Source organism: Aphanomyces invadans (assembly GCF_000520115.1).
Source record: "Aphanomyces invadans strain NJM9701 unplaced genomic scaffold supercont1.5, whole genome shotgun sequence".
NCBI lineage: Eukaryota > Oomycota > Saprolegniomycetes > Saprolegniales > Verrucalvaceae > Aphanomyces > Aphanomyces invadans.
Window position 1 is genome coordinate 1,603,785 of NW_008580150.1, and position 20,820 is coordinate 1,624,604.

A 20,820-nucleotide genomic window follows, 5' to 3' on the forward strand; every position below is an offset into this window, starting at 1 on the left:
ACATAGGAAATCTACGGGACGCAGACGCGAGTGGCGCTCATGGCCAACAACATTGTCAATACGGAGAGCATCGTGATGCTCAAGCTCGATGCGAAGCGCAACTTTTTGCTGAGCGTTGACTTGAGTCTGACGTTGATGGGGACACTCATGGCCATGCCAACGTTCGTCGTGGGGGCGTTCGGGATGAACTTGAACTCGCACATCCAAGACACCGACTACATCTTTTGGATCGTGTTTGGGGTTTGTCTGGTCTTTGTGATTGTGGGGTACCATGTCGTCGTCAAGTTCCTCCAGCACCAAGGCATCAACATGTCGTGGAAGTACTGACAATAATGGCCAGGTCCCCCGTGCACGTCGTACCCGTGGCTAGCGACCCATTCAACTTATGCGATTTAAACTCGCTTGTGCCACGACAGACTCAGCCCTCGAGCGAGAAACACCTTGCACACGACGCCGTACGCACCAAACGTCCATGCCGTGCAGACCAACGACGTGCCCCAAAACAATCCCTCGTTCTCCTCGACGTTCGACTTGAGGTTCTGGCCGAACGCGCCCGTCCAGTAGTTGGTGCAGTACATGAGCATGAGCATCACTCGCAGTGACATGTCGATGAGAAGGAGGTAATTGCGCTTGGACGTCCACATGAGGTCCACGACGCGGGCGGTGTGCTGGATGTTGGAGATCATGAGTGAAATGTGCGACACGATCCCGTACATGTCCTAGACATGCCGTCAGTCATCGCCGTTTGGGCAGGCGAGACGGACTTGCAACTGAGCTTCGAGAATGGCCACAACTTCGTCCACGTCAAAGGTCATGTCGCCTTGAAGCAGCGACGGGTTGTCGTGCACCTAGCGAGTGATCGGAGCCCCATCCAGTCGAGTGGATGGCGCGGGCGACTACGTACTTTGGTCAGGTACAACATGTGCAAGTCGTCGTCGTTGTCGAGCAACGACATGAGCAACTGGCGCATGTTGACCACGTTGCATTCCAATACCGCCAACGACGTTTGAATCGCTTTAACTTGCTCGAATTCGCCGCGGGGACGTTCAATGTTGGCGACTTCGCGGAGCGCTGCGTCGGCCGCCGGCCGCAGTGCGTCAAACGCCTTGGCGTAGAGGGCAGTGAGCGTCGACAAGAGAACTTCAAACGACCTGGCCATATTCGCCTCGGTCAGGGAGACGATCGGAACGGCATCACGAACGAGAGCTCAAACGGTGCCGAGGGATTCTCCCCCATGACTTCTCGAAATTTTGCCTTGACGAGGGCGATTGTGTCATGGGGGCCGTCGAACACGATGCACGCGTCGCGCAGGACGACCGCACGAATCGTATCTGCCATGCAACGACCCGTTGCAATGAATCGCGGGGAACGAAAAGCAACCACAGATTGTGTGTACCAACGTGGATCAAGATGGATTGGTCCCGGACGACGATGGTCGGGTCGTGCGACTCCACGTACGCTTGGTCGAGTTGTCGAATATCGCGCTTTTGAATGGCCTGTATCGCCGTCATCGATCTCGTTCGACGTGAGAAACAGTACCGGAATCGTTGCGAGATGGGATCGACGAGTGCTGCGCTGTCTTGGCGCGGTCTGCACCTTGGCGTTGTCAGCATTTCGCGGGTGGCCACTGGTGTTCGTTACCCCTGACGACGACGCGACTCGGATCATCTTGAACAGCTCGGCGCGCGTGATTTGACGAAACGAGCACAACCCATTCGGTTCAAAATGCCATGCCTGAGCACATCGACGCAAGTTCAGTCGTATCGAGACAGAATGGCCATTGCATGGCCGTACCATGGACTTGCCGGTCGGAATCAACCCATGTACAGACCGGCGCACTTCGCCCGACACGGCGTGGGGCTCCAAGACCATCCCTCCCTTGTCGTCAACCCGTGAAGTGCTCCCAAACATGTAGATGGATGACGGCATCGCGACGGCACCCGCGCGTGTGTATAGAACTGAACGGCATGCTAAACTTAGCTGCCTTTCCGAAACGTTTCGAGCACGCCACCGCGAGAGACGCGTCCGTGGTCGCGCGATGGAATAGTGTGCACTCCCAGTCAGGATATTCACATTTACTCCAACACGGTCGTGGAATGGCAGGCGATGGATCGCGCACACCAAGCGCGCTACAAGATGGAAACAAGGCTCGGCACGTCGCCCTTGCGTTGTGCCGAGAGATATAAATAGCTAGCCTTGACCACCAAACCTGTTTCGATTCGTACTGGGGCAGTCGCGCCATGGGGCCTCGGCACGGCAAGTCGCTCCTTCCCAGCAAAGGGCCGGTCCAGGCGTCCCCCGAGGACTCGTCTGCCCAAACTATTTTGCACACCGACGTGGTGCTGTCACCCACGACAAGCACGCTCGGGAAATGCATGGTACGGTCACCTGCAAGAGCCTCTCGCACCTTCTGACCACGCGTCGTCTTCATCCAGACATTGCGCTTTGACACGCGGGGGGGGTCTACTTACGAGGAAGTGACCCGCAACGACGTGCTAACAACGATTCGAATTGCTGCCACGAGTGTGGCGTTTTCGGTACGTTTCTTCACGTCGTCAAGGAACTTACATGCTCAGGCCAACAAACCCGACGGCGCGCGGTCAGCCGTGAACATGATGGCGTCGTCACCGCAACGGCGAAGTAAGCCGCATTCCCGAATCCGCCAACAGGTCGACACAGCCATGGACATCCCGGTACGGCCGACCTCCCACCACGGCTACGCTGGACGGCCTCGTAGACTGTGCACATGCGCGATATCCGCAAGCTCGATAAAATGTTCTCCACGTCCAACGAGCCGTCCATCACAGTGCGCCAGCAAGCCATTCTCGTCAACTGCGGCACGTTGCAATGCCGTGGCGAACCAAACGTGCACGAAATTGATCGTTGATTGATGACGGTAGATCCGGTTCGAGCAGTCATCATGAGGGACTGCTGCCTCGTCTTTTTGCCCGATGGCGCGGACAGCTTGATCGCGCACTTGAAGGCCAACTTTAAGCTTCACATTGCCGACGCGACGGCGTTCGAGTTTGCGTACGTTTTGGTGAATTGCCCCGTGGCGTCGTCATGGCACGGCTGTAGGGCGCTCGAAGCAATCTTGGCGACTGTTTGTTTTACGTTTTCGACGCAATGCAAACAAGTGATCCCGGAAGGCCGCGCGGCGCTGGAAAAGATGACCAAGGACGAATCGATCGGCGAACTCGAGAGCCTCCGATCAATCAAGAACACGATGAGCGTGCTCGAGTCGCAGCTGGGCGGCATGCGACGACTACTCATGAACTTGCTCGAGAACGAAGCGGACTTGCACATGATGTACCTGACCAAAGTAAGTTGGCCATGGTTTCATCTATCGGTTGCCTGAAGCGCATTCCTGGGCCATGTTTAGCTTTGCGAGGACCCGAAACTCGCCCAAGATTTGTATAGCTTCGACACGGAAGACGTCGAGTCGATTCTGGAGCTGTACTTGCAGGTACAATTTTCGGGCGAATCAAGATGTGCGTGGGGACACCGCGACCGGCTGGCTCACCCCGTGCGCGTGTAAATGACAGGAAATTTACGGCTCCCAGACTCGCGTCGCCCTCATGGCCCACAACATCGTCAACACAGAGAGCATCGTGATGCTCAAGCTCGACTCGAAGCGAAACTTTTTGCTGAGCGTTGATTTGAGCCTGACGGTGTTGGGCACACTGATCGCAATGCCAACGTTTATCGTGGGCGCGTTTGGCATGAATTTGAACTCACACATTCAAGACACAGAGTACATTTTCTGGATCGTGTTTGCCCTGTGCGGTCTGTTCATTGTCGTTGGGTACGTCGTCGTGGCAAGATACCTCAAGGACCAAGGCATCAACATGTCGTGGACGTACTAAAGATTTGAAACATGACCTTTCCGCGTTGCATCGCATCGTCCTAGTGCCAATGAAGGCGGTCGCATGGTCCACTGTGTTAGACAACTCCGTCGTCGGTGGCGTATGGTAGCTCTTCACCACCACCTAATGCTACCTTCACCCAACTGCCAAGTGCACCAGCTGGAGTGCGCCTGGCGGCACAGCTTTCGCCCATCGGTGTGGTCCAACAGGCACTGTGTTGATCGTGGTGGCCTTGCTTCATCGGGTTTTCAAATGGTCTGGTTGGGTCCAGAAACCTCCCAGGCTGTGTGGGTACCAGGGGGCGTACGGATTGACTCTAGCCCTCGAGGGAAGCGCATGGACGGTACGCGAAGTGGGCTGCCCGAGATCACAACACCCACCGCAACGTCGTTTCGTTGCTGGGCAATGGCCAGTGTTCGTCATCGAGAATGTTGGTGCTTTTGAGAATGTACCCACCAAAGTGTCATGAACGATACAAGTGCACGCATCTAAATCTGACGTAGTTTTCGTGAGAATATACGTTGACGAACAACCCACATCTGGAAGCACTAATCACTTTTCCTGACAGGATCAAACGTACTCCCTGCCAGCGCACGATTGAAGCTCACACCTCGCCAAGGCATGGCCAGCACAAAAATATGTCGACTGTTGATGTTGTAGTAATTCTTTTTGAGAGTGTTGGGGTCATCACTCTGTGATGATCCTCATAAAATACGACTCTCCACTCGTACGATACAAGGACCAAGATAATATTGAAATGTGGTCGACATTTCGAATTTCCAACGACTCGAACCGTTGACGAATTTTGGCGGTTTGGACGAATGAATTCATTTCTTGGAGAAATGGGAGAAAAATCGCCCTTTTTTCGCGAATATCTTGGGTGCCCGACGCACTTTCATTTACTGTTGTTTCCCTCATGTCGGTGCTGTGCCGTGAGTCGCCGCTTCCTTGAGCCATCATGTAGTCTCACGTTCGCGTCCGTAGACAACTGCCGCTTTGACGGAAACGCAAAAGACGCTGCGTTCTGCTCCCGGTGCGGGTCATCGCTGAACGCGGCCAACGCAAACACTTCGTATGCGCCACCGCCAACGCAACAAGCATACCCCGCTCAAGCCGCGCCCCAATATGCGAACGGTGGGCAGCAACTACACCAACAACCTCAAGTTGTCCATGCTGTTCCAGTTGTGCAACAACCTCAGTACGTAGTTGTGCAAGCGCAGCCTCAAGTTCTTGCGAGCGGCGAATTCATCGTTGTGCCTGGCCAAGTGCTGACTGCGACAGGCCATTGCGCCCATGCGGTCCAAACCAACGAGTTCACGTGCCCTGGGGTGCTCTTGGGCATCCTTTTTTTCCCTATCGGCATCTTATGCTGCCTCTTGCTCACGGAGCGTCGCTGCGTCCACTGCGGCACAATCCTTAACTAACGTCTCTACTCGTCTTGATGGTCATGCTTTTTTCATAACTCCTACGCAATCCATCGAGCGGCGCGCACTTCTTGACGCATGCTCCATGCGCGCACGTGGCTGACCTTCCGCGTCGTGGTGCTCATGAAACCGCGCATTCCTTGAACCGTTTCACGGCGCCCGGACATGAGCAGCACGCATCTCCTTCTCGAGTCCCTCGGTCGGCATGATAGCCACACGTCGCACCATCGTCCGAAGCGCCATCACACGCCGTACCTGGACGTCATGACTGTGCAATCGCGCCAGTACATTAGCCACGTCGACGACATGGCCGGCGCAAAGGACCAAGCCCACTCGCAGCTTCTCGTTGAGCCGATTCACATTCCCGACTTGAAACACACGGGAATCGCTCCATTAGCGTCCCACACGATGTCGGCGCCAATGTTTTACCCGAACGGGGCAAAGAACGTACACTTGCGTCACGTTGTCCAGGACTCGCTGGCCCATGTCACCACCTGCCCGCAGCTCCGTGCGCCGCAGCTACCCACCCCCAACACGGCCACAGTCACTCTCGAGTCCTCCACCGAGTCCATCTCGAGCGGCATGCAGATGACGTCGCCGTGTAAGCGCAGCATCGAAAAACACACCAAGAAGCCCACCACCACCCGCCTCCATCGGTCCATCCACGATCGACCCAACCACAAGGACACCCAGCAACTCTTGCACACCGTGCGGCACAACACGACCAAGATCGCAGCGCTGGTCAACCCCCACTCCACGTAGTCTTGTAGCGTCATCGTCAAAGCCGAGGACACATCGACGCTGCCACCGGTGGCATGGCCACTGCTGTGGTGGAAGCAAACCACGAAGACTTACACGAGACAAGTGTCTTGAATTGGGCTGGTCGATGCATGTTGGCGGTGACTAGATCGCAAAGATCTCCATGTCGTCGGGTAGGTTGAGCATCTTTGGCAACTTTTTTTTGGCCGTCTCAATGTCGCCCAACCAGTCCTTCAAGACGGGTGGAACCCTGGCGACGTCCGCTTCTTCCAACGTGCAATCGGGAACTCGAGTGCCGTGGCCGAGACCGGCGCAGACAAGGTCATTCACGGTAGCTTTCCACCACCTGTAGAGTTCGCGCATCGACGGGACGTTGTCTTTCGACGGCGGCAACTGGGCCTTGTCCAGCATGATGCGCACGATATCTTCAAACGGCATGTTCGGATGACGCACGACACATGACTCGAGGTACTTGCGGTACTTGGGCTTGTGCATGATGGTTTTCGGCAGCGAGTAGTAGATGCTGTCTTCCAGCGTCGGCACGTCGGCGAGCTCGGCATGGAGCTGCACGCGCACGTAGTCGATCATGGCAGAGAGGACGGACGGCGGCGACGGAAAGTCGGGACTCGTCGCGTCAAAGTGCATGTGCATGTAGTAAACCAGCGTCGCGTTTGTGACGGGCGACTCGGTGCGCAGCCATTCTTCAATCGACGACAGGTACCGCTGGTTGGCGGGGAGAAGGAAGGAGGACTCGGCCACGGGGGGCTCTTCGTTGAGGGCTCGATTCCATACATCGTCGTCGTCATCGCAGTTGAGTTCCTACAAGTAGGTAAGCCTTGTTGCAGCTTGGGCCAGGATCGCTGTAAAAGGGCATTCCCGCGCTCGCAATGCAGGACGTACGCCAGGGGGATAGCATGCAGTGACGGCGCAGATGCCGCGATTGAATCCGGTCATCATCCACTGCTTGGTCGTAGCAAACAACACGCTAAAGAACGGGAGGTTCGACGGCTTTCGAGCCTCCAACTGCGTGTAAAACTCGCGGCAAAGGTCGACGAGCGAAATGTGCTTTCCATGACTGAGAACAAACTCCCGGAAACGTTCGCGGATGCGGCGTGGGAGGATCGCTGGGTTGGTTTTGAAATACTCGATTGCCAGCGCCACCGCATCCGAGGACGGAAGGCCGCGGCATCGACCGCGCTGACGGCGCCACTGCGCCTCTAAGTACAACCGGCACCTGTCATGAACCATGAGCCCAGTTCATGCAGATCAACACACTGACTTGTCCGGCGTGGCGCGAACTCCATGTCGCAACATGTAATGCTGGATCCAGTGGAGAAAGCGTGCCGGGATGCGATGCTGCGGCTGGAACGGGTGCTTGTGGCGCAGAGCGCGGATAATGGTCGAACCCTGTTGGAGGGTCGGCGGCGTGGGAAGGTTCTTGTACAAGTACGACGTCCATAAATGTGGTGGCTTGATGGAACTTTCGTGTTTGGTGGACAGGAGGAGCTCGTCTTCCATTGCGGCAGCAAAGCAGTCCTTGGCCGTGAAGTCGGGCGTGTCGGCGATATCGACCATAACGCCAGCTTCCCTCGGCGGGTCGACGGCGTGAATGGACGTCGACGCCACTTGGATATGCCACGGGTTGGTGCGGCCACTTCGCTGGCTCATGAGCCATAAATACGGATGCTGCCTCGTCGAATGGCGTGAGTGAATCACACTTGGCTCACAATTCGGTGGCCGTTGAATGCGGCAACATGGCGGGGCGGCGTCCAACGCAACCTATGTCCAAGTACGTGCATCCTCCATGACAGAGCAAACGAAACCAGTCAAGTAGTACCTCATGTACTTGAACAGCATCTTCCACGTCAAACGAAGTGAGAACTTGCGGCCGTTTAAGGACGTGTGGGGTGCGCAATTGCCCAAGTGATGGCCGCCAACTCAGTTGCGTAGTCCACACGCGAAGGATGGGATCGGTGGTGGGTATTTTTGGTGGAGTCGATCGGGGTGCAAGCACATCCAAGTGAAAGCTACAAGTCCATGGCAGCGTCAGCAGTCGAACGACTTATGTGGCTGACGGCACCGTTTCGCGATGGCGCGCACAACGCCTTCCGGCGAATCCACGAGCTCGTGAAGGCGGATCGTGGACGACAGCGCTTCGAGACCCCACACACGGGCAACGACCACACATTGCAGTACTTGTACTTGCGTCAACTCGTCTACAATTGACGAATCCGTCATGAGCACAATACTCGACGCATGCGAGCATGTGGACCTGTGGGACCCGCAAAGGAAAAATATACTCGCTGCCACCACTGTCTCGGTTCGAAACATGCTGCTACTTCTCTCGATACACCGGGTAGCGACACCTACACAGCCGCCAGATGTGAAAAAAGCCAAGAAGCGTCGACGCACAGGTCCAAGAAGGTCGGCAAGCTGCTGCCACAACCACAGCGCCGTGTCGGGGTGCAGCTGCATATACACAGCGCTCCCGCAATGGTCGAGCGAATGGCACAGACACTCAGCTAGGACTTCCATCGCCACGACGTCTACAGCAGCATCGTCGACACACTGTCAGGCATGCATCTCCAGCGATCAAGCATGGAAAACAGCAGCTTGGTTCCTACCGTTCTCGTGGCTCTGCACGAGGGCTTTCAATGGCACTAATGTCGAGGGATCGAGGGTATTCCATCTACAAGCCAAGGTCATCCATCAACCGTCCTACTACGAATCCATACGAGCATGCCAGAATCGTGGCCACAAAGCACCTTATGCAAATCTCGACGCGGCATGCGGTGGAATGGGGGAAGAATTGGGTGTAAAAGTCGAACAACTAGAGCACGTCCGTGAGAAGTTGAGCTATACTAGGCATCGTTGTGTACCATGCGGCACGCGTGGGGCTCTGTCGGGTAGAGATGGTAGAAGTATTCCAAGTAGTCGGCAGCCAGCTCGATATCGTTCTTCATCACGAGCATCTAAGCACCGACAGTTGTTACGTCAAACTCTGCAACAACTGAGCCGCGATCGTACTTGAACATAGTATTCGACAAAGACGTTGCTCTCGGGGCTGAGCGTCATCGCTCGACGAAAGCTCACGAGCGCTTCTTGATACAATGTGGCAGTGCCGACGCCGTGCTGGATGGGATATGATGCGTCCTGGGTAAACTGTGCCGCGGCGGAGCTGCTGACATCGCCGTCGTCGGTGCTGAAGTTGGTAGCGCACCCAGACGACGTTATGTACTCGTCTCGAAGCTCTTGATCTTCGCGGAAGAGGAGCCAGTAGCACACCATGCCGAAGCTCGCGACGACATGCACATCCTGTTGTAGCACTTCCTGCAGGGTTCGCATGTCTTTTGCTTAGTGACGAGTAGAGCGAAGGGGAGAAGAGGTGTTACCAATTGCATGTGCTCCTTGTAATACGCGTACGCTTCGTGCAAGTCCCCTTGCAGCACGTACAGGAGGAACCGCTCGCGGACGATCACGTCGTTCTATGGATGAAAAACCACGCCATGAACAGTATGCTCGAGAGAAGCACATGACAGACGTACACTGATATGCGCAGACTGCCAGTCAATAAGACTTTCATAGAACTCGACGAGGGTTGGTGTCGTATCAGGTAGACGGCGCAGGATTTCCAAACTCGTCTGGGTCAAAGTTCTGTCAACTTTCCCTGCACGAACGGACACTTGCTCGCTTACCGTGACACATGATGCTGGATCGGTCATAAAGTGCGCGTAAATCACGTTGAGAATCGCTGCTGCGCCGCGGTAATCTCGTGCGCCCATGAGCTACGATTTCATTGTGGAAGCCATGTCGAATGTGCAATGCATACCGTGGGCAGAAGCTGCTCCAAGTCGCGGGCGAGAGCTCCTTCCACGGATCGCATGCATCCAAGCGGGACACCCGACGCACCGAGAATCTCCTGGCGCTTCCAGTGACCATAGTGCCGCGGTCCGAGGAAGTGGAACCCCATGGATGCGTGCTCAACTCGTTTCTCCTTGCCGCTTGCAATGTACACGAACAGGATGCGCCAATCGCTGGAGGCAATTGAAATTTTGGCCAATCAATTTGGGAAGACCATTTTTGACCAATCAAAATGCTTTAAATACTCCATGTCGAGCTTGTCCTATTAATAGAATGGTAGGAATCCCCATGTTGATGAGGATGGAAGGATCGAGGGGGCGCCATTAACCAAGAGTCTGGGCGAGATGAAGGTGGCGACGGAAGAAGTGCCCATCCAGCCGGTTATTCAAGTGATGAAGCCAACACAGCCTGCGTCGACGTCGACGTGGAAGGACGCGCCGTTCGCCATTCTCTTTCTCCTCCACGTTGCGGCCATCGTGGCGGTCATGGTGTCTTTGGGAGTACCAATGTTAAACGCGGCGGCTTCATCCAGTCAGGCAGGCTCTACGGGCTCCAGTCCTTCTTTCACGCCGCAGGACATTGGAACAATCGCAGTTGTGGCCGTCGTGCTTGCCGTCGTCTCAGCCATCGTTGCATACCTACTCTTGCAAGCGGTGCTCAAGTTTGCCAAACAAATCATCGCGTACAGCTTATGGTAATGCCGTTGCTACAATGGGGACTGCCAGTTTCTGAAGTTTAACGTCACACATATTTTGTCAGGGGAAACGTCGTCATGTGCTTTGTGTTTGCGGCCGCAGGATTCGCCGGTGGCGCCGCCGTCCTGGCGATTGTCTTCATCTTTTTTGGGATGTGTGGCCTCTGGTGAGACTCGGCTCTCAAACACGTACCCAACTCATCATCCATCTTGGCCCAGCTACGTTCACGCAGTCAAGAGTCGTATTCCATTTGCTGGCGCCAACTTGCACGTGGCCGCCGCCGCTGTCACGAAAAACTGGTCCATTTTCCCCGTGGCGATTCTCGTCATGGCGATTAAAGTCGTGTGGGTCTTCCTATGGTAACGATCCTTACACGTCCGCCATCCATTCTGTCGCATCATGGGCATCCACTGTGCGTAGGGCAGTTGCATTCATTGGGGTGCTCGGCAACGTCACCACCGAAAGTCCAAATCCCGGGGCCAGTTCTGCTGGCACGTCGTGTTCCGCCAACAGCGAATGCGAGTCAGGAGCGTGCGACATATCGCGCAATAGTGATTCTCAAAAGATTTGTCAACCGTTCGTACCTGGTCAAGTCGTCGTGGCGTACTGTTTCATGCTGCTGTCGCTCTACTGGGGCGTCAACGTACAACATCTCGATTGAGTAGGAATCCCATTTTACGACTTCTCCTATGTCTAGGTGGCCAAGTACGTCCTCCACACGACAGTCGCCGGCATGGTGGCCACGTGGTTGGCGGCCGGTGACTCGCAGTCGGCGATGTCCGGGTCGTTCCGTCGGGCGAGCACCACGTCGTTTGGATCGATTTGTTTGGGAGCGTTCTTGGTTGCTATCTTGCAAACCCTTGAAGCAGTACGGGACCATTTCCTCGCCATGTTTTTGGCCACAAATCCTTCTTGTGATCTTGACTGTGAAGCGACGTAGCTGGCCAAAGAAGCCAAGAAGAAAGGCAATGGCGCGGCGTGTATCGCGGAATGCATTCTCCTCATCCTGCGAGGCGTGCTCATGTATATCAACCGGTGGGCATTTGTGTACGTCGGCATGTACGGGTTTCCATTTGCCCATGCGGGCAAGGCCGTGTTTGGCCTCTTTCAACAACGAGGGCTGTCCGCCATCGTCAACGACGACTTGGTCGATACCGCGATGGGCGCACTTTCGCTTGTCAGCGGTACACTACGCGACTTACCTCGTGTTCATTCCGAAAGGACCTCACAACCACGTCGCAGGTGTGATCTGCGCCCTTCTTGCTTTGGCATACTCCCTCGTCGGCATGACGTCCACGTTCTCGGGCGCCAACAGTACGCCTACAACACGATATCGTTCGCACGTGCGTTATGGACTCGCTTGTAGTCATCGTCCCCTTGGTTGGATTTGTGTTTGGGGCCGGGGTCACGTTGATTCCACTCAGCGTCGTCAACAGTGCGGTCGCGACGGTCTTTGTCTTCTTTGCAGAGGTGGGTCAGCTTTCGTGCCATGGACTCTGCTGAAGTTTGCATGGCGGACAGGATCCGGCAGCGCTGAGCCGAACGCACCCGGACCTGCACAACGACCTGATTAGCGCGTGGCGCACGGCGCACCCAGACGCCATGGCCGCTTTCGTAGCAATGTGAGTGTGCGCATGCGATCTCTTTCGCTTGGATATCTGAATATATATTCCACTGCTCATCCATCGCCCGTTGGTCCTGTCGACGTCAGGGTGTGCACTGCCATGCACTTGGAAATGTGCGTTGACTCCACCCGCATCCGCTGGAAATCTCGGTCCATAGACGCTTCGTTACCGGTCTGCTCGTCGATGTTGTTAACTCCTGCTCAGCAGAAGGATCCAGATACAACGACGACAAAGTCAATGGCTCCGTCATCGGGGCATCCTGCCGTCGATGGCCGTGGAAGCGATGGAAGAGGCCAAACTGGAGGTGATTCAGCGTCGAGATGGTAGCATGCATTTCGAACGCATTAGGACGAACTAGACGACAGCCGCGAGGACGGCAAACGCGGCAAGGCTTGCGGTCGACGACATCATGCGTGATGTCGCGGACTGAGGGTTAGTGGATGATGGCTTGTCCGTATCGTTGAAAGGAGTGGTTGACGGTGCTTCCAAGGCCGGGTTTGGCCCGGCGGCCCCAGGGCCGTACACGTCAGCGTCCGTGCCAAAGAGAGAGACGGCATACTTGGAGTCCAAGACGGTCGTGAAGTTCATCTTGAGCACGTTCGGCACACAAGAGTCTTTGAGCAGGGACAAGTCGCCCTTGGCTTCGAGAAACGACGCCAGGATCACTCCGCCGCAATCCACACCCGACTCGGTGGGGCTCTGGCCCACAATCACATGCGGCGCGTACGGGAACTCGTACAATTTCTTGTTCGCGCCGTCCATGGTGGCGTATTCGTCCTTGGCGTACCTGGGCGGCGTCGCCGGGTCCAGCGACCCCGTGAACATGAGGACAGACGCGCCCGTCGGGATCGCGGCGGTTTTGTTCCAGTTGGAATCGCGGGCATACGTAAAGCCCGAGTCGTACGCAACGGAAAAGTCGTTGCACAACGTGTCCTTGCCGCCAAGGTAGATGCAGTTGTCCAGGATGTTTTCTCGTTGCTCGAGGGGGTTCATCGCGCCCATGAGCGCTCGTTCAAACCACTTGGTCATCTGGGCAACGGACGGCGACGGGAGCTCCCAGATTTCGCTCAGCACGATCGATTTGTACACGACATTCGACCGGCCTTCGCCCGTCAAGTACGACACCTTGGACAGATTCGCCGACGATAAGTTGAGCGACTTGGCCGTCGGGAACCCGTCCAGCGACGTCATGAGGAGGTTTTCCGTCGAGTTGGTCAGGATGCTGACCATGTTGGCAACAACCGCTTGATCCGCCGCGTTGCACCGGTTCAACCGGTACAGGAACGGCGGGATCAATGTGCGTTTGTTGTAGTCCTTGAGCATCGTGTACAAAAAGTTGTTGACGAGCCACGACGGGTTCTTGGCGTAGTCAGGGACGAGTGTGCGGATCACATCGGCGCACTTGTTGGCCACGGACGTCTTGTCCAGACGTGCGTACAGGCCCTGGATGTACAGCTTGGACTTGGGCCCGATCTTGGATGCGCAGAACTTGTCGTTGTCGCAATACGACAGGAATGTGTCCACTACGACAGCGATGCACACGTGAGCCACCGACAGAAAAATCCCCAACAGCACGGCAAGCGCACACACCTGTGCCAGCCACGTCTCGGTCCCAGTTCGAGTAGAACGGCGCGTCTTTGGTCGTGTAAAACTGCTCGCTCTGGATGCTGTCAAGGATGTAGCCCTTGACCCCGGCTGGAGCCAAGTGCATGACGCGCTCGACCAAGTACGTGCCGTAGCTGAGTCCGTACACGTACACTTCGCTGGTCGCTTGTTCGTTCGCAATGATGTACGCCAAGTCGGACGCAGCACTCGTCACCGAGAACGCGGCGGGCGCGACCGATCCTGCGACGAAGAGTTAGCCCTTGTCTGTGGGGTGGAAAGCAACGACGGGTCGCGATAGAGTCCCACGGCAACCAAGCCATACCGAATTTCTGCTTAATGCTGCCAAGGCACTTGAGCGTCACATTTGGCGAGTAAGGTATGTTGTTTTCCGCGCACGAGAGAGGAGCGCTGCGGCCCGTACCGCGATGGTCCATTGTGTACACGGCGACGGACTTGCCAGAGTTCACGAACGCTTCCACCATGAGACCCTCCACTGCGCCAACCTCACGGTCAGCACCGCATGATGCGATGGAAGCAAAAACGTACTGTTTACGGACGACTCGCCAGGGCCCCCTTGAAGCATCCACAGCACTTGCGGCTTGGATCCGGCCGCAGGGGCCTTTTGTGGCGGAATGCGTTTCACAAACACCGTGATTGTCTGAGTGCTCGTGCACACGCCAGGGTGGCAGAGCGGCACTTCAATGTCGGCGCAGTCGACGAGCGGGTTATCCTCGGTTAGGGCTGCCCCCTTGCTCACAGTCATGATGGGGCATCGGTACCACACCGCCTTGGCGCTGGATGGGCCAACGAGCGCCGCGACGATCGCCATGAGTGGGGCGAGAACGCGCATCGTGCCGTCGTATGGAAGAGTAGGGATGGTTTGCCACTGGAATTCATTTCGGACAGACGACAACTTTGAATTACTCACATACGATAAGTTTGACGTACGCGTTAAACAAGCGAAACCGCGTTTTTCCTTCCCGCCATGTTGGGCAAGATCCAACAACCCCGTTGGTTACCACACCGCGAAGTTTTTGTGTCAGGAGGTTGGGCGGCGGAGAGACGGCAATACCGAGCGCGTACAAAGCCTGTCGGTGTCCTAGTGCGCCTGAGTTCAAGCAGCACGACATGTTGGAGCCAGTCGCGACGGATTTCGCACAACGTTACAGCTGGTCGTATTTTGCTGGCAACACCATTTCGAGGCAGAAGGTTTGCAGGCTCGTCCTCGATCTCCTTGTGTGCGGGCGTCATGCCCCCGGCATCGCATCGGCCAACTGTTCATGTGATTCCCTCGTCCGTACAGTATATCCAGCGTACCTAGAGCCAAACCAACGGTCGAGTCGCGCTCGGCACGTTCAAAGTGGCTCCATGCATGCACGAAACACCTCAAGCAAAGGTATGGCCTGTATGCTCAAACAGTGGTGTCGGGAAGAGCTGTTCGTAGCCGTGTGCGGTGCATGGCCTCGATAACAACGACGCACACCCAAAATGAAGCCGCCTACCAACTGCATCGTCGCACCGAGGCCCAAGCACCGCCGAGCAATGGCATACTACTATAGCGCCGAGGTTCTGGTGGTACGTTTAGCGCGATTGAAAACCAAATGCAGCATAAAACGCATGCGTTAAACAATCCCTGAATGCCCAACACGGTTGATGTTGACCAAAAGCTTGGCCGATCACCGGGTGGCACCAGCACGAGTTCAGCCGGGTGCTCCTTGCTGCACCTACGACGGCTGCACCTACCTGCTTCCACTGGACTTCACTCCATTCGCACGCACCCCCGTCTTGCGTACACATCTTGCCTGCGCACATCATGCAGTCAAAGCTGACGGCGGTCGCGGGCGTGCTAGCTGCTATCGCCCTCGCGCCAGCATGGCACGGACAATCCGTGGAGGCGACGGAGGTCAACCTTACGTGGTATCCATGTCCCTTTGAGACAGCGGAAGACCAGGCCCATGACGATCCCAATGCGACACCAGCTGAATGCGCCGACGTGGCGCTGCCGCTCTGCTATCCTGGCGTCTGCGACTCGACCAAGACCATCAGTGTGTTTGTCAAGAGGTTGCTTGCGGCGAAGCCTCCAGCCGACAAACAGGCCCGAGCACTGTGGATGGTGCAGGGCGGACCAGGCTTTGGCTCGCCAAGTTGTACGTGTCCTTTGTCATCGTCCGCCACGTGAGAGGCCACTTGCAGTAGAACCAGGGCTTCTCGACGCGTACAAGGCGTTCAACGGCACATTGAGCGTCTACACGATCGACCATCGCGGCACAGGGCGCAGCACGATCTTGGACTGCACAACCAACTCCAACAAATTAACTCGGTGGCATGCCTTGGCCAAGTGCCACCATGAATTGAAGACGCTTTACGGTGCGCATCATTCGAGGACGGTGCAGACGTTTGACGTGTGGCGTTGTAGGTGGCAATGGCGCAGCAGGCTTCTCCGTCACAAGTGCCGCGTCCGACTTGGCGGCGGTCATGCAAGCGCCGTCGCTGTTTGACAGCACCGACATCTTTGTCTATGGCGTGAGCTACGGCACGTACACCGTGACTCGACTCATGCACATGCAGCCACCCAATGTGAAGGGGTACGTGCTGGACAGCATCCAGTCGGAGGAGTTTGGGTCGACGAAGGATGCGCCGTACTATTCCAACTGGGACCGAGATGTGGGCGATGCAGGTACCTCTCGTGTGTTGCGACGAACACGTCCTGGACTCACGCTGGCACCAGTCGACCAGTATTTCGCCCACTGCGACAACGACTCGTTCTGTTCGTCCAAACTTGGCAAGCCGTCGTCGAAGCAAGCCCTTGTCGATGTCTACAATGCGCTCGAATCCAGGACGAGCCCGTGCTACGACGTTCTCTTGTCCAAGGCAAACATGTCCAACATGGCGTCGCCCGCCGAGTACGTCGGCAGCACGCTGTACTCGATGCTCGGCGACAAGAGCACGTGGTCACTCCTTGCGCCGTTCATTTTCCGCCTTCGCCGATGTAGTCAGGACGACCGCGACATGTTTGGCAGGATGACCACCCTAGACGACAGCGACGCCAGGATGAATCTGTTTTTGCCGCCAAGACGCGGCGGGTCCGCGTACTTGAAAGCTGAAGGGTTCTCGTCCGTGTTGTACAACACGATTGTGTTTAGCGAATTGTGGCAACGGCCGTCGCCAACGATGGACGCGATGGCGAACGACACGAAGAACGCGCTCTTCGGATCCAAGAACGCCAACGGTCTCCATGACACGTTTCAAGAGTACTGCGTGTACGTCCAGAACAGCGACGCTGTCTGCCAGGGCTACCCCGTGTACAGCGGCGGCGGCTTTGTGTATCCCCGCGACGCATACTGGAACAAAACGGCGTCGATTCCACCGGGCGCGTCCGCGATGCTGCTCAGTGGCCTCATGGACCCTGCCACGCCACCCAAGTATGCACAAGACCAGTTCACCAACATGAAAGGCACAGACAAAGTGTTGTTGCAATTCCCGTTTGGGGGCCATGGCACCCTCAGCACGACGCCGTTGGTGGACCAGGTACTCTCGTGGAGCTTTGGCATCGTCACCATGGCCACGTGTGTAGCCCAACGTCGACTGCGCGAATGCCATTTTTTACCAGTACATGCGAAATCGAGGCAAGTTGCACGGCCTCGACACAACGTGCGTCGACAAAGTCCAAACGCTGGACTTCAAGAAGGTCCTCAACGCAGACCGCGCCAATGCGATCTTTGGCTCTGACGTCGACGTGTGGGGCCCCGACTCGCCTCCTCTTCCTCCCGTTCAACAAATGACCCAACCTCCATTGACGAGGACACCTACATCGACGAACAGCGTTCTCGCTCATGCGTTCGTGTCAGCCGTGGTCGTACTCCTACTGTTGCTTACTCTGTAATACCTCCTCCGTTCAAACAAGCAGGGCGGCTGTCGATTTGAACCGCTTCGATTCCATGTATTCGGACCGTGTTGGGAGCTCCACCACGAGTCCCAGCTCCCAGAGCAGGCTTCCACCTCGCCACCGCCCTTCCACCAATCCCCCCTGGTCGCTTGCATGCTTGGCACTTGCTTCTCACGGTCCTGTTCATCGGCGGCGCTTGCCAAAGGCGTCGCCAGCGACAACTCGCCTCTACTTGGAGCACTGTCATACGTTTGCGAGGCACTTTACGCCACACGTAATCTTATGGAATGAATGTATTTTTTAGGAATGTTGATGACAACCTTTCGATCGATCGAGGAGTAATTCCAGATTTGCGCGATGGCCGACCGCCGGCAAGACTCGTCAGCTCAGCCCGAGCACGAGCTCATCTCCTTAAAAATGTCGCCGTATTCGCTCACGGCTCGATGGGCACTACGCCATTGCGGCGTGCCATTTACAGTCACTCCGTACGAACCCGTCGTGGGCGAGCTCGGCTTGCGCCTTCGCTTGTGGCGGTACACGAGCCGCCCGCGCGACGTCAAGAAAGTCACTGTTCCCATTCTGTTGGTCCGCAACGCCGCGACGAAGCAACATGTGGCGCTTCGAAGCACGCTTGAGATCGCAACCTACGCGCACACGTTAAGCGAGATCCACCAACATTTCTTTCACGACGCCAACAGTGTCAACGCCTGGGACGCACGGTACCAACGCATGCTGGCGTACGTTCGCGGTCAGCTCATGTCTGATGTTCGGGCAAACTCGGACTTGACGATGGAGTATGCACCGCCTTTCCTTCGAAAGCACATGCCGACGCTGGCGCGTTGGTTTGCAACGATCGGCGTCGGTGTCTTCACGAGGAAGTACGCGGTTGAATCGGCAGCCACGAGCATCGACCACATTCGAGAGACACTGGCCTTGATGCAATCGATTTTGTCCACGCAGCGGTACCTCGTGGGGGACGAGTTTACGTACGCAGACTTGGCGATGGCAGTTGCGATCGACCACATTGCGCCTGGCCCCCACAGCACCATCCACGGCAAACGAAAGGACTTGATGCTGAAGCGCAACATCACAACTGGGTTCGAAGACGTTGTCGCGTGGAAGGATCGCATTTACGACCAGTTCTACGGCACAGACGAAAAGCACAGCTAACCATTCGATGGATTACAAGGGGTCGACGTGGCAGCTGACCATGTATAAAAAAATTGAATCGAAGTGCATTTCATGGTGTATCGACCTGCACGACATTCCAGTGCTGTGGAGGCATGTAGGGCAGACGAAGCCGATTTGCCTTGATGTCGTCGGCGGTGGCTCCCTTCTGGCTCGACCCCCAGCTTCAGATTCGCCGTGTTCGGGAGCACATTTACCCCCTACTAACCTTGACAAGGATAAACGTGTGGTCATGTCATGGAACGAGCATTGTCCGTGTCGAGTGTGAAACGAACGTGTTTTTCAACTCATGTAACACAGTTCAAGGGAGAAATGATGGCACAACTGGACGTCTTGTGTGTCTCTGTGAATGCACAAGATGCGCAGATCGCGCGACGAACGAATTCACGCACAGATTTCAAAGTAAGAGGAGCATCTTTATTCACAGCGTCGTCCTCTTGGTTCAATGCGCATCAACTTTTGCCTTCCTCGCACAGCATCCAATTCATCTATCGAAGCAATGACAGATAGCTGCAGTTTGCGCTTCATCTCGGAATGACTTTGACTTTCGAAAAAAAACATGCACATGCCGTCGACATAAATTGTGTACTTTTTCTATCATCGTCCAGCCTGTGTCCCAAAGTCCACTTTGGACGACACGTTCTCGTTTTTCATGACACGTGGAATGTACATGATATTGGCCCCTCCTGCACATCTCTCATTCAATGCACTGCGGGCTTGCGTACAGTCGCGTGCGTTTGGGGCGCCCACCAAAAGCAAACCTTTGTCAATACATGTTCGATCGTATTCGAATTTACAGGTTGGCCACATCCGATCGCAGATAAACAGAGATAAATTTATACAAATGTTTGTTGGATGGGTTTAAATTGTATTTTTTTCAGTAATACGACAAGAGAATGTTCTTGTAAAAAACGACCTTCCGGAATCTCGTTTGATGTTTTCAATACTAGTAGTTCAAAATTGTACTTCTAACTTCAGACGAATTCGTAACTACATTTGGCCTTTAAATATAATTAAACAGCAAATATAACAAAAAAGCCAGCAACGTCAATGGGGCCAAACCAGAAAGCAATGTGGTTTCCAAGTTTCGATATCTTCGACCGTCAAAGTTCATCTGGAATCTATTGCATGTCAAAGTGGTTTCCTGTGAACATGCAATGCTCTATAATACTTCGACTCTCTGGGGGGGGGTTCTACCCGAAAGGTCATGTAAGTGTTTGAGGACCACTTTGCGTTGACTAGAGACAGGCACTGACGCGCAGGTACAACACTCGTCCCACCGCCTCAGACCCAGCTGGCGCTGCACAAGAGGCGTCGCTGACAACTGGCGATGCTGTTGGAGTCGAGTGCACTTCCAACCTGTCTACGACTCCAGACTTACCAACCCAACGGGACATCCGTCGGTGTTGCATCTCTGCAAATGGCCATGCACATCGAGCGGGAGTTTGACCGTGCGCTCGGGGACGTTCCATAGCCGTGACGAATTGGGCGACGACCACCAGTCCACACACCGTTCGTCCCCCGAGGAATTGCATATTGGAAACCCAAACGCGACGACGGTATATTAGTTCTCCGGGCACATCCAAAGGCACGGCAAGGCGAGCTTTGTTGTGCAGTCGAGCGGCGCGAATCTTTTCGCCGCGACATGTACACTTTCCAAGGCCAGCGAAATGCTTGCCAGGATATCCTACATACGGTGGTCGTGCCGATCCGTGGGACATGCAACAAAGACGTCCCACGCTGGACGGGCACTGCCGCCAGGACATGGGGTGGGCACGGCTGCGGTGAGGTAGCGGCCAACGGGGGCCATCGACCAGCTTTCCATCGGATCCGCCAGTGCCTCTATCGACGCTATGCGTCGAGTCAACCGCCGCCACCCGAAATAACTCGACGCAGGAAGTGGTGGATTCG

The 20,820-nt window shown here is 55.7% G+C and overlaps 9 protein-coding genes across 15 annotated transcripts; 6 read left to right on the forward strand and 3 right to left on the reverse strand.

Annotated features, from left to right (window-relative positions):
* Positions 1-65: 65 nt before the first annotated feature.
* On the reverse strand, positions 66-1,959 carry H310_03505 (hypothetical protein). Its single transcript, XM_008867393.1, has 8 exons — positions 1,795-1,959; positions 1,642-1,734; positions 1,540-1,590; positions 1,397-1,496; positions 1,202-1,331; positions 905-1,151; positions 765-848; positions 66-719 (listed from the first exon to the last, which is right to left on the reverse strand). Exons 1-8 carry the CDS (start codon positions 1,927-1,929, stop codon positions 393-395), a joined length of 1,167 nt encoding a protein of 388 aa, XP_008865615.1. The 5' UTR covers positions 1,930-1,959; the 3' UTR covers positions 66-392.
* Positions 1,960-2,217: 258 nt separating this feature from the next.
* On the forward strand, positions 2,218-4,256 carry H310_03506 (hypothetical protein). 6 transcript variants are annotated; one of them, XM_008867395.1, is made up of 8 exons: positions 2,218-2,378; positions 2,436-2,537; positions 2,577-2,693; positions 2,738-2,837; positions 2,901-3,030; positions 3,079-3,322; positions 3,383-3,466; positions 3,546-4,256. In XM_008867395.1, exons 1-8 carry the CDS (start codon positions 2,241-2,243, stop codon positions 3,864-3,866), a joined length of 1,236 nt encoding a protein of 411 aa, XP_008865617.1. In that variant the 5' UTR covers positions 2,218-2,240; the 3' UTR covers positions 3,867-4,256. The 6 variants fall into 6 exon arrangements, with proteins under 6 accessions (XP_008865617.1, XP_008865616.1, XP_008865618.1 ...); XM_008867394.1 differs by having other exon boundaries at positions 2,436-2,693; XM_008867396.1 differs by having other exon boundaries at positions 3,383-4,256.
* A 492-nt stretch (positions 4,257-4,748) lies between these two features.
* Positions 4,749-5,314, forward strand: H310_03507. Of its 2 annotated transcripts, XM_008867401.1 has the most exons (3): positions 4,749-4,798; positions 4,851-5,000; positions 5,073-5,314. In XM_008867401.1, exons 1-3 carry the CDS (start codon positions 4,783-4,785, stop codon positions 5,288-5,290), a joined length of 384 nt encoding a protein of 127 aa, XP_008865623.1. In that variant the 5' UTR covers positions 4,749-4,782; the 3' UTR covers positions 5,291-5,314. The 2 variants fall into 2 exon arrangements, with proteins under 2 accessions (XP_008865623.1, XP_008865622.1); XM_008867400.1 differs by having other exon boundaries at positions 4,851-5,314.
* A 73-nt stretch (positions 5,315-5,387) lies between these two features.
* Positions 5,388-10,055, reverse strand: H310_03508 (hypothetical protein). Its single transcript, XM_008867402.1, has 15 exons — positions 9,879-10,055; positions 9,745-9,834; positions 9,595-9,690; positions 9,442-9,534; positions 9,077-9,379; positions 8,929-9,021; positions 8,815-8,879; positions 8,674-8,738; positions 8,462-8,595; positions 8,322-8,415; positions 8,130-8,265; positions 7,887-8,076; positions 7,329-7,828; positions 6,950-7,283; positions 5,388-6,868 (listed from the first exon to the last, which is right to left on the reverse strand). Exons 1-15 carry the CDS (start codon positions 10,017-10,019, stop codon positions 6,194-6,196), a joined length of 3,009 nt encoding a protein of 1,002 aa, XP_008865624.1. The 5' UTR covers positions 10,020-10,055; the 3' UTR covers positions 5,388-6,193.
* On the forward strand, positions 5,456-6,052 carry H310_03509 (hypothetical protein; the record flags this gene model as incomplete). The annotated part of the gene is made up of 1 exon (XM_008867403.1): positions 5,456-6,052. The coding sequence occupies one exon, from the start codon at positions 5,456-5,458 to the stop codon at positions 6,050-6,052; it is 597 nt and encodes a 198-aa protein (XP_008865625.1).
* Positions 10,056-10,189: 134 nt separating the features above from the next.
* On the forward strand, positions 10,190-12,290 carry H310_03510 (hypothetical protein). Its single transcript, XM_008867404.1, has 9 exons — positions 10,190-10,604; positions 10,670-10,771; positions 10,824-10,964; positions 11,026-11,248; positions 11,303-11,473; positions 11,546-11,789; positions 11,848-11,919; positions 11,972-12,075; positions 12,127-12,290. Exons 1-9 carry the CDS (start codon positions 10,255-10,257, stop codon positions 12,229-12,231), a joined length of 1,512 nt encoding a protein of 503 aa, XP_008865626.1. The 5' UTR covers positions 10,190-10,254; the 3' UTR covers positions 12,232-12,290.
* Positions 12,291-12,526: 236 nt separating this feature from the next.
* H310_03511 (hypothetical protein) lies at positions 12,527-14,725 on the reverse strand. The gene is made up of 4 exons (XM_008867405.1): positions 14,382-14,725; positions 14,158-14,328; positions 13,821-14,075; positions 12,527-13,753 (listed from the first exon to the last, which is right to left on the reverse strand). Exons 1-4 carry the CDS (start codon positions 14,683-14,685, stop codon positions 12,585-12,587), a joined length of 1,899 nt encoding a protein of 632 aa, XP_008865627.1. The 5' UTR covers positions 14,686-14,725; the 3' UTR covers positions 12,527-12,584.
* Positions 14,726-15,508: 783 nt separating this feature from the next.
* Positions 15,509-17,896, forward strand: H310_03512 (hypothetical protein). The gene is made up of 5 exons (XM_008867406.1): positions 15,509-15,982; positions 16,029-16,202; positions 16,252-16,512; positions 16,564-17,363; positions 17,410-17,896. Exons 1-5 carry the CDS (start codon positions 15,649-15,651, stop codon positions 17,716-17,718), a joined length of 1,878 nt encoding a protein of 625 aa, XP_008865628.1. The 5' UTR covers positions 15,509-15,648; the 3' UTR covers positions 17,719-17,896.
* A 155-nt stretch (positions 17,897-18,051) lies between these two features.
* H310_03513 (hypothetical protein) lies at positions 18,052-18,984 on the forward strand. Its single transcript, XM_008867407.1, has one exon. It carries the CDS (start codon positions 18,079-18,081, stop codon positions 18,889-18,891), a length of 813 nt encoding a protein of 270 aa, XP_008865629.1. The 5' UTR covers positions 18,052-18,078; the 3' UTR covers positions 18,892-18,984.
* The last annotated feature ends 1,836 nt before the right edge of the window (positions 18,985-20,820 follow it).

What these genes read in the sequence shown, in the direction of transcription:
- H310_03511 (XM_008867405.1), bottom strand. Translation starts at nt 14,685, where the DNA reads ATGCGCGTTCTCGCCCCACTCATGGCGATCGTCGCGGCGCTCGTTGGC. An exon ending in TGGCGAGTCGTCCGTAAACA is followed by an intron (nt 14,329 to 14,381) that starts GTACGTTTTTGC and finishes AGGTTGGCGCAG; the next exon opens with TGGAGGGTCTCATGGTGGAA. An exon ending in CCGAGACGTGGCTGGCACAG is followed by an intron (nt 13,754 to 13,820) that starts GTGTGTGCGCTT and finishes TCGCTGTCGTAG; the next exon opens with TGGACACATTCCTGTCGTAT.
- H310_03510 (XM_008867404.1), top strand. Translation starts at nt 10,255, where the DNA reads ATGAAGGTGGCGACGGAAGAAGTGCCCATCCAGCCGGTTATTCAAGTG. An exon ending in TTTGGGATGTGTGGCCTCTG is followed by an intron (nt 10,772 to 10,823) that starts GTGAGACTCGGC and finishes ATCTTGGCCCAG; the next exon opens with CTACGTTCACGCAGTCAAGA. An exon ending in TCTTTGTCTTCTTTGCAGAG is followed by an intron (nt 12,076 to 12,126) that starts GTGGGTCAGCTT and finishes CATGGCGGACAG; the next exon opens with GATCCGGCAGCGCTGAGCCG.
- H310_03506 (XM_008867394.1), top strand. Translation starts at nt 2,241, where the DNA reads ATGGGGCCTCGGCACGGCAAGTCGCTCCTTCCCAGCAAAGGGCCGGTC. An exon ending in GCACGCTCGGGAAATGCATG is followed by an intron (nt 2,379 to 2,435) that starts GTACGGTCACCT and finishes GTCTTCATCCAG; the next exon opens with ACATTGCGCTTTGACACGCG. An exon ending in TTCTGGAGCTGTACTTGCAG is followed by an intron (nt 3,467 to 3,545) that starts GTACAATTTTCG and finishes TGTAAATGACAG; the next exon opens with GAAATTTACGGCTCCCAGAC.
- H310_03512 (XM_008867406.1), top strand. Translation starts at nt 15,649, where the DNA reads ATGCAGTCAAAGCTGACGGCGGTCGCGGGCGTGCTAGCTGCTATCGCC. An exon ending in AGGCTTTGGCTCGCCAAGTT is followed by an intron (nt 15,983 to 16,028) that starts GTACGTGTCCTT and finishes GGCCACTTGCAG; the next exon opens with TAGAACCAGGGCTTCTCGAC. An exon ending in CGACGCCGTTGGTGGACCAG is followed by an intron (nt 17,364 to 17,409) that starts GTACTCTCGTGG and finishes CCACGTGTGTAG; the next exon opens with CCCAACGTCGACTGCGCGAA.
- H310_03513 (XM_008867407.1), top strand. Translation starts at nt 18,079, where the DNA reads ATGGCCGACCGCCGGCAAGACTCGTCAGCTCAGCCCGAGCACGAGCTC.
- H310_03505 (XM_008867393.1), bottom strand. Translation starts at nt 1,929, where the DNA reads ATGCCGTCATCCATCTACATGTTTGGGAGCACTTCACGGGTTGACGAC. An exon ending in TTCCGACCGGCAAGTCCATG is followed by an intron (nt 1,735 to 1,794) that starts GTACGGCCATGC and finishes CGATGTGCTCAG; the next exon opens with GCATGGCATTTTGAACCGAA. An exon ending in ATCCATCTTGATCCACGTTG is followed by an intron (nt 1,332 to 1,396) that starts GTACACACAATC and finishes GTTGCATGGCAG; the next exon opens with ATACGATTCGTGCGGTCGTC.
- H310_03508 (XM_008867402.1), bottom strand. Translation starts at nt 10,019, where the DNA reads ATGGGGTTCCACTTCCTCGGACCGCGGCACTATGGTCACTGGAAGCGC. An exon ending in CGCGTCGAGATTTGCATAAG is followed by an intron (nt 8,739 to 8,814) that starts GTGCTTTGTGGC and finishes CTTGGCTTGTAG; the next exon opens with ATGGAATACCCTCGATCCCT. An exon ending in CGTGCAGAGCCACGAGAACG is followed by an intron (nt 8,596 to 8,673) that starts GTAGGAACCAAG and finishes ATGCTGCTGTAG; the next exon opens with ACGTCGTGGCGATGGAAGTC.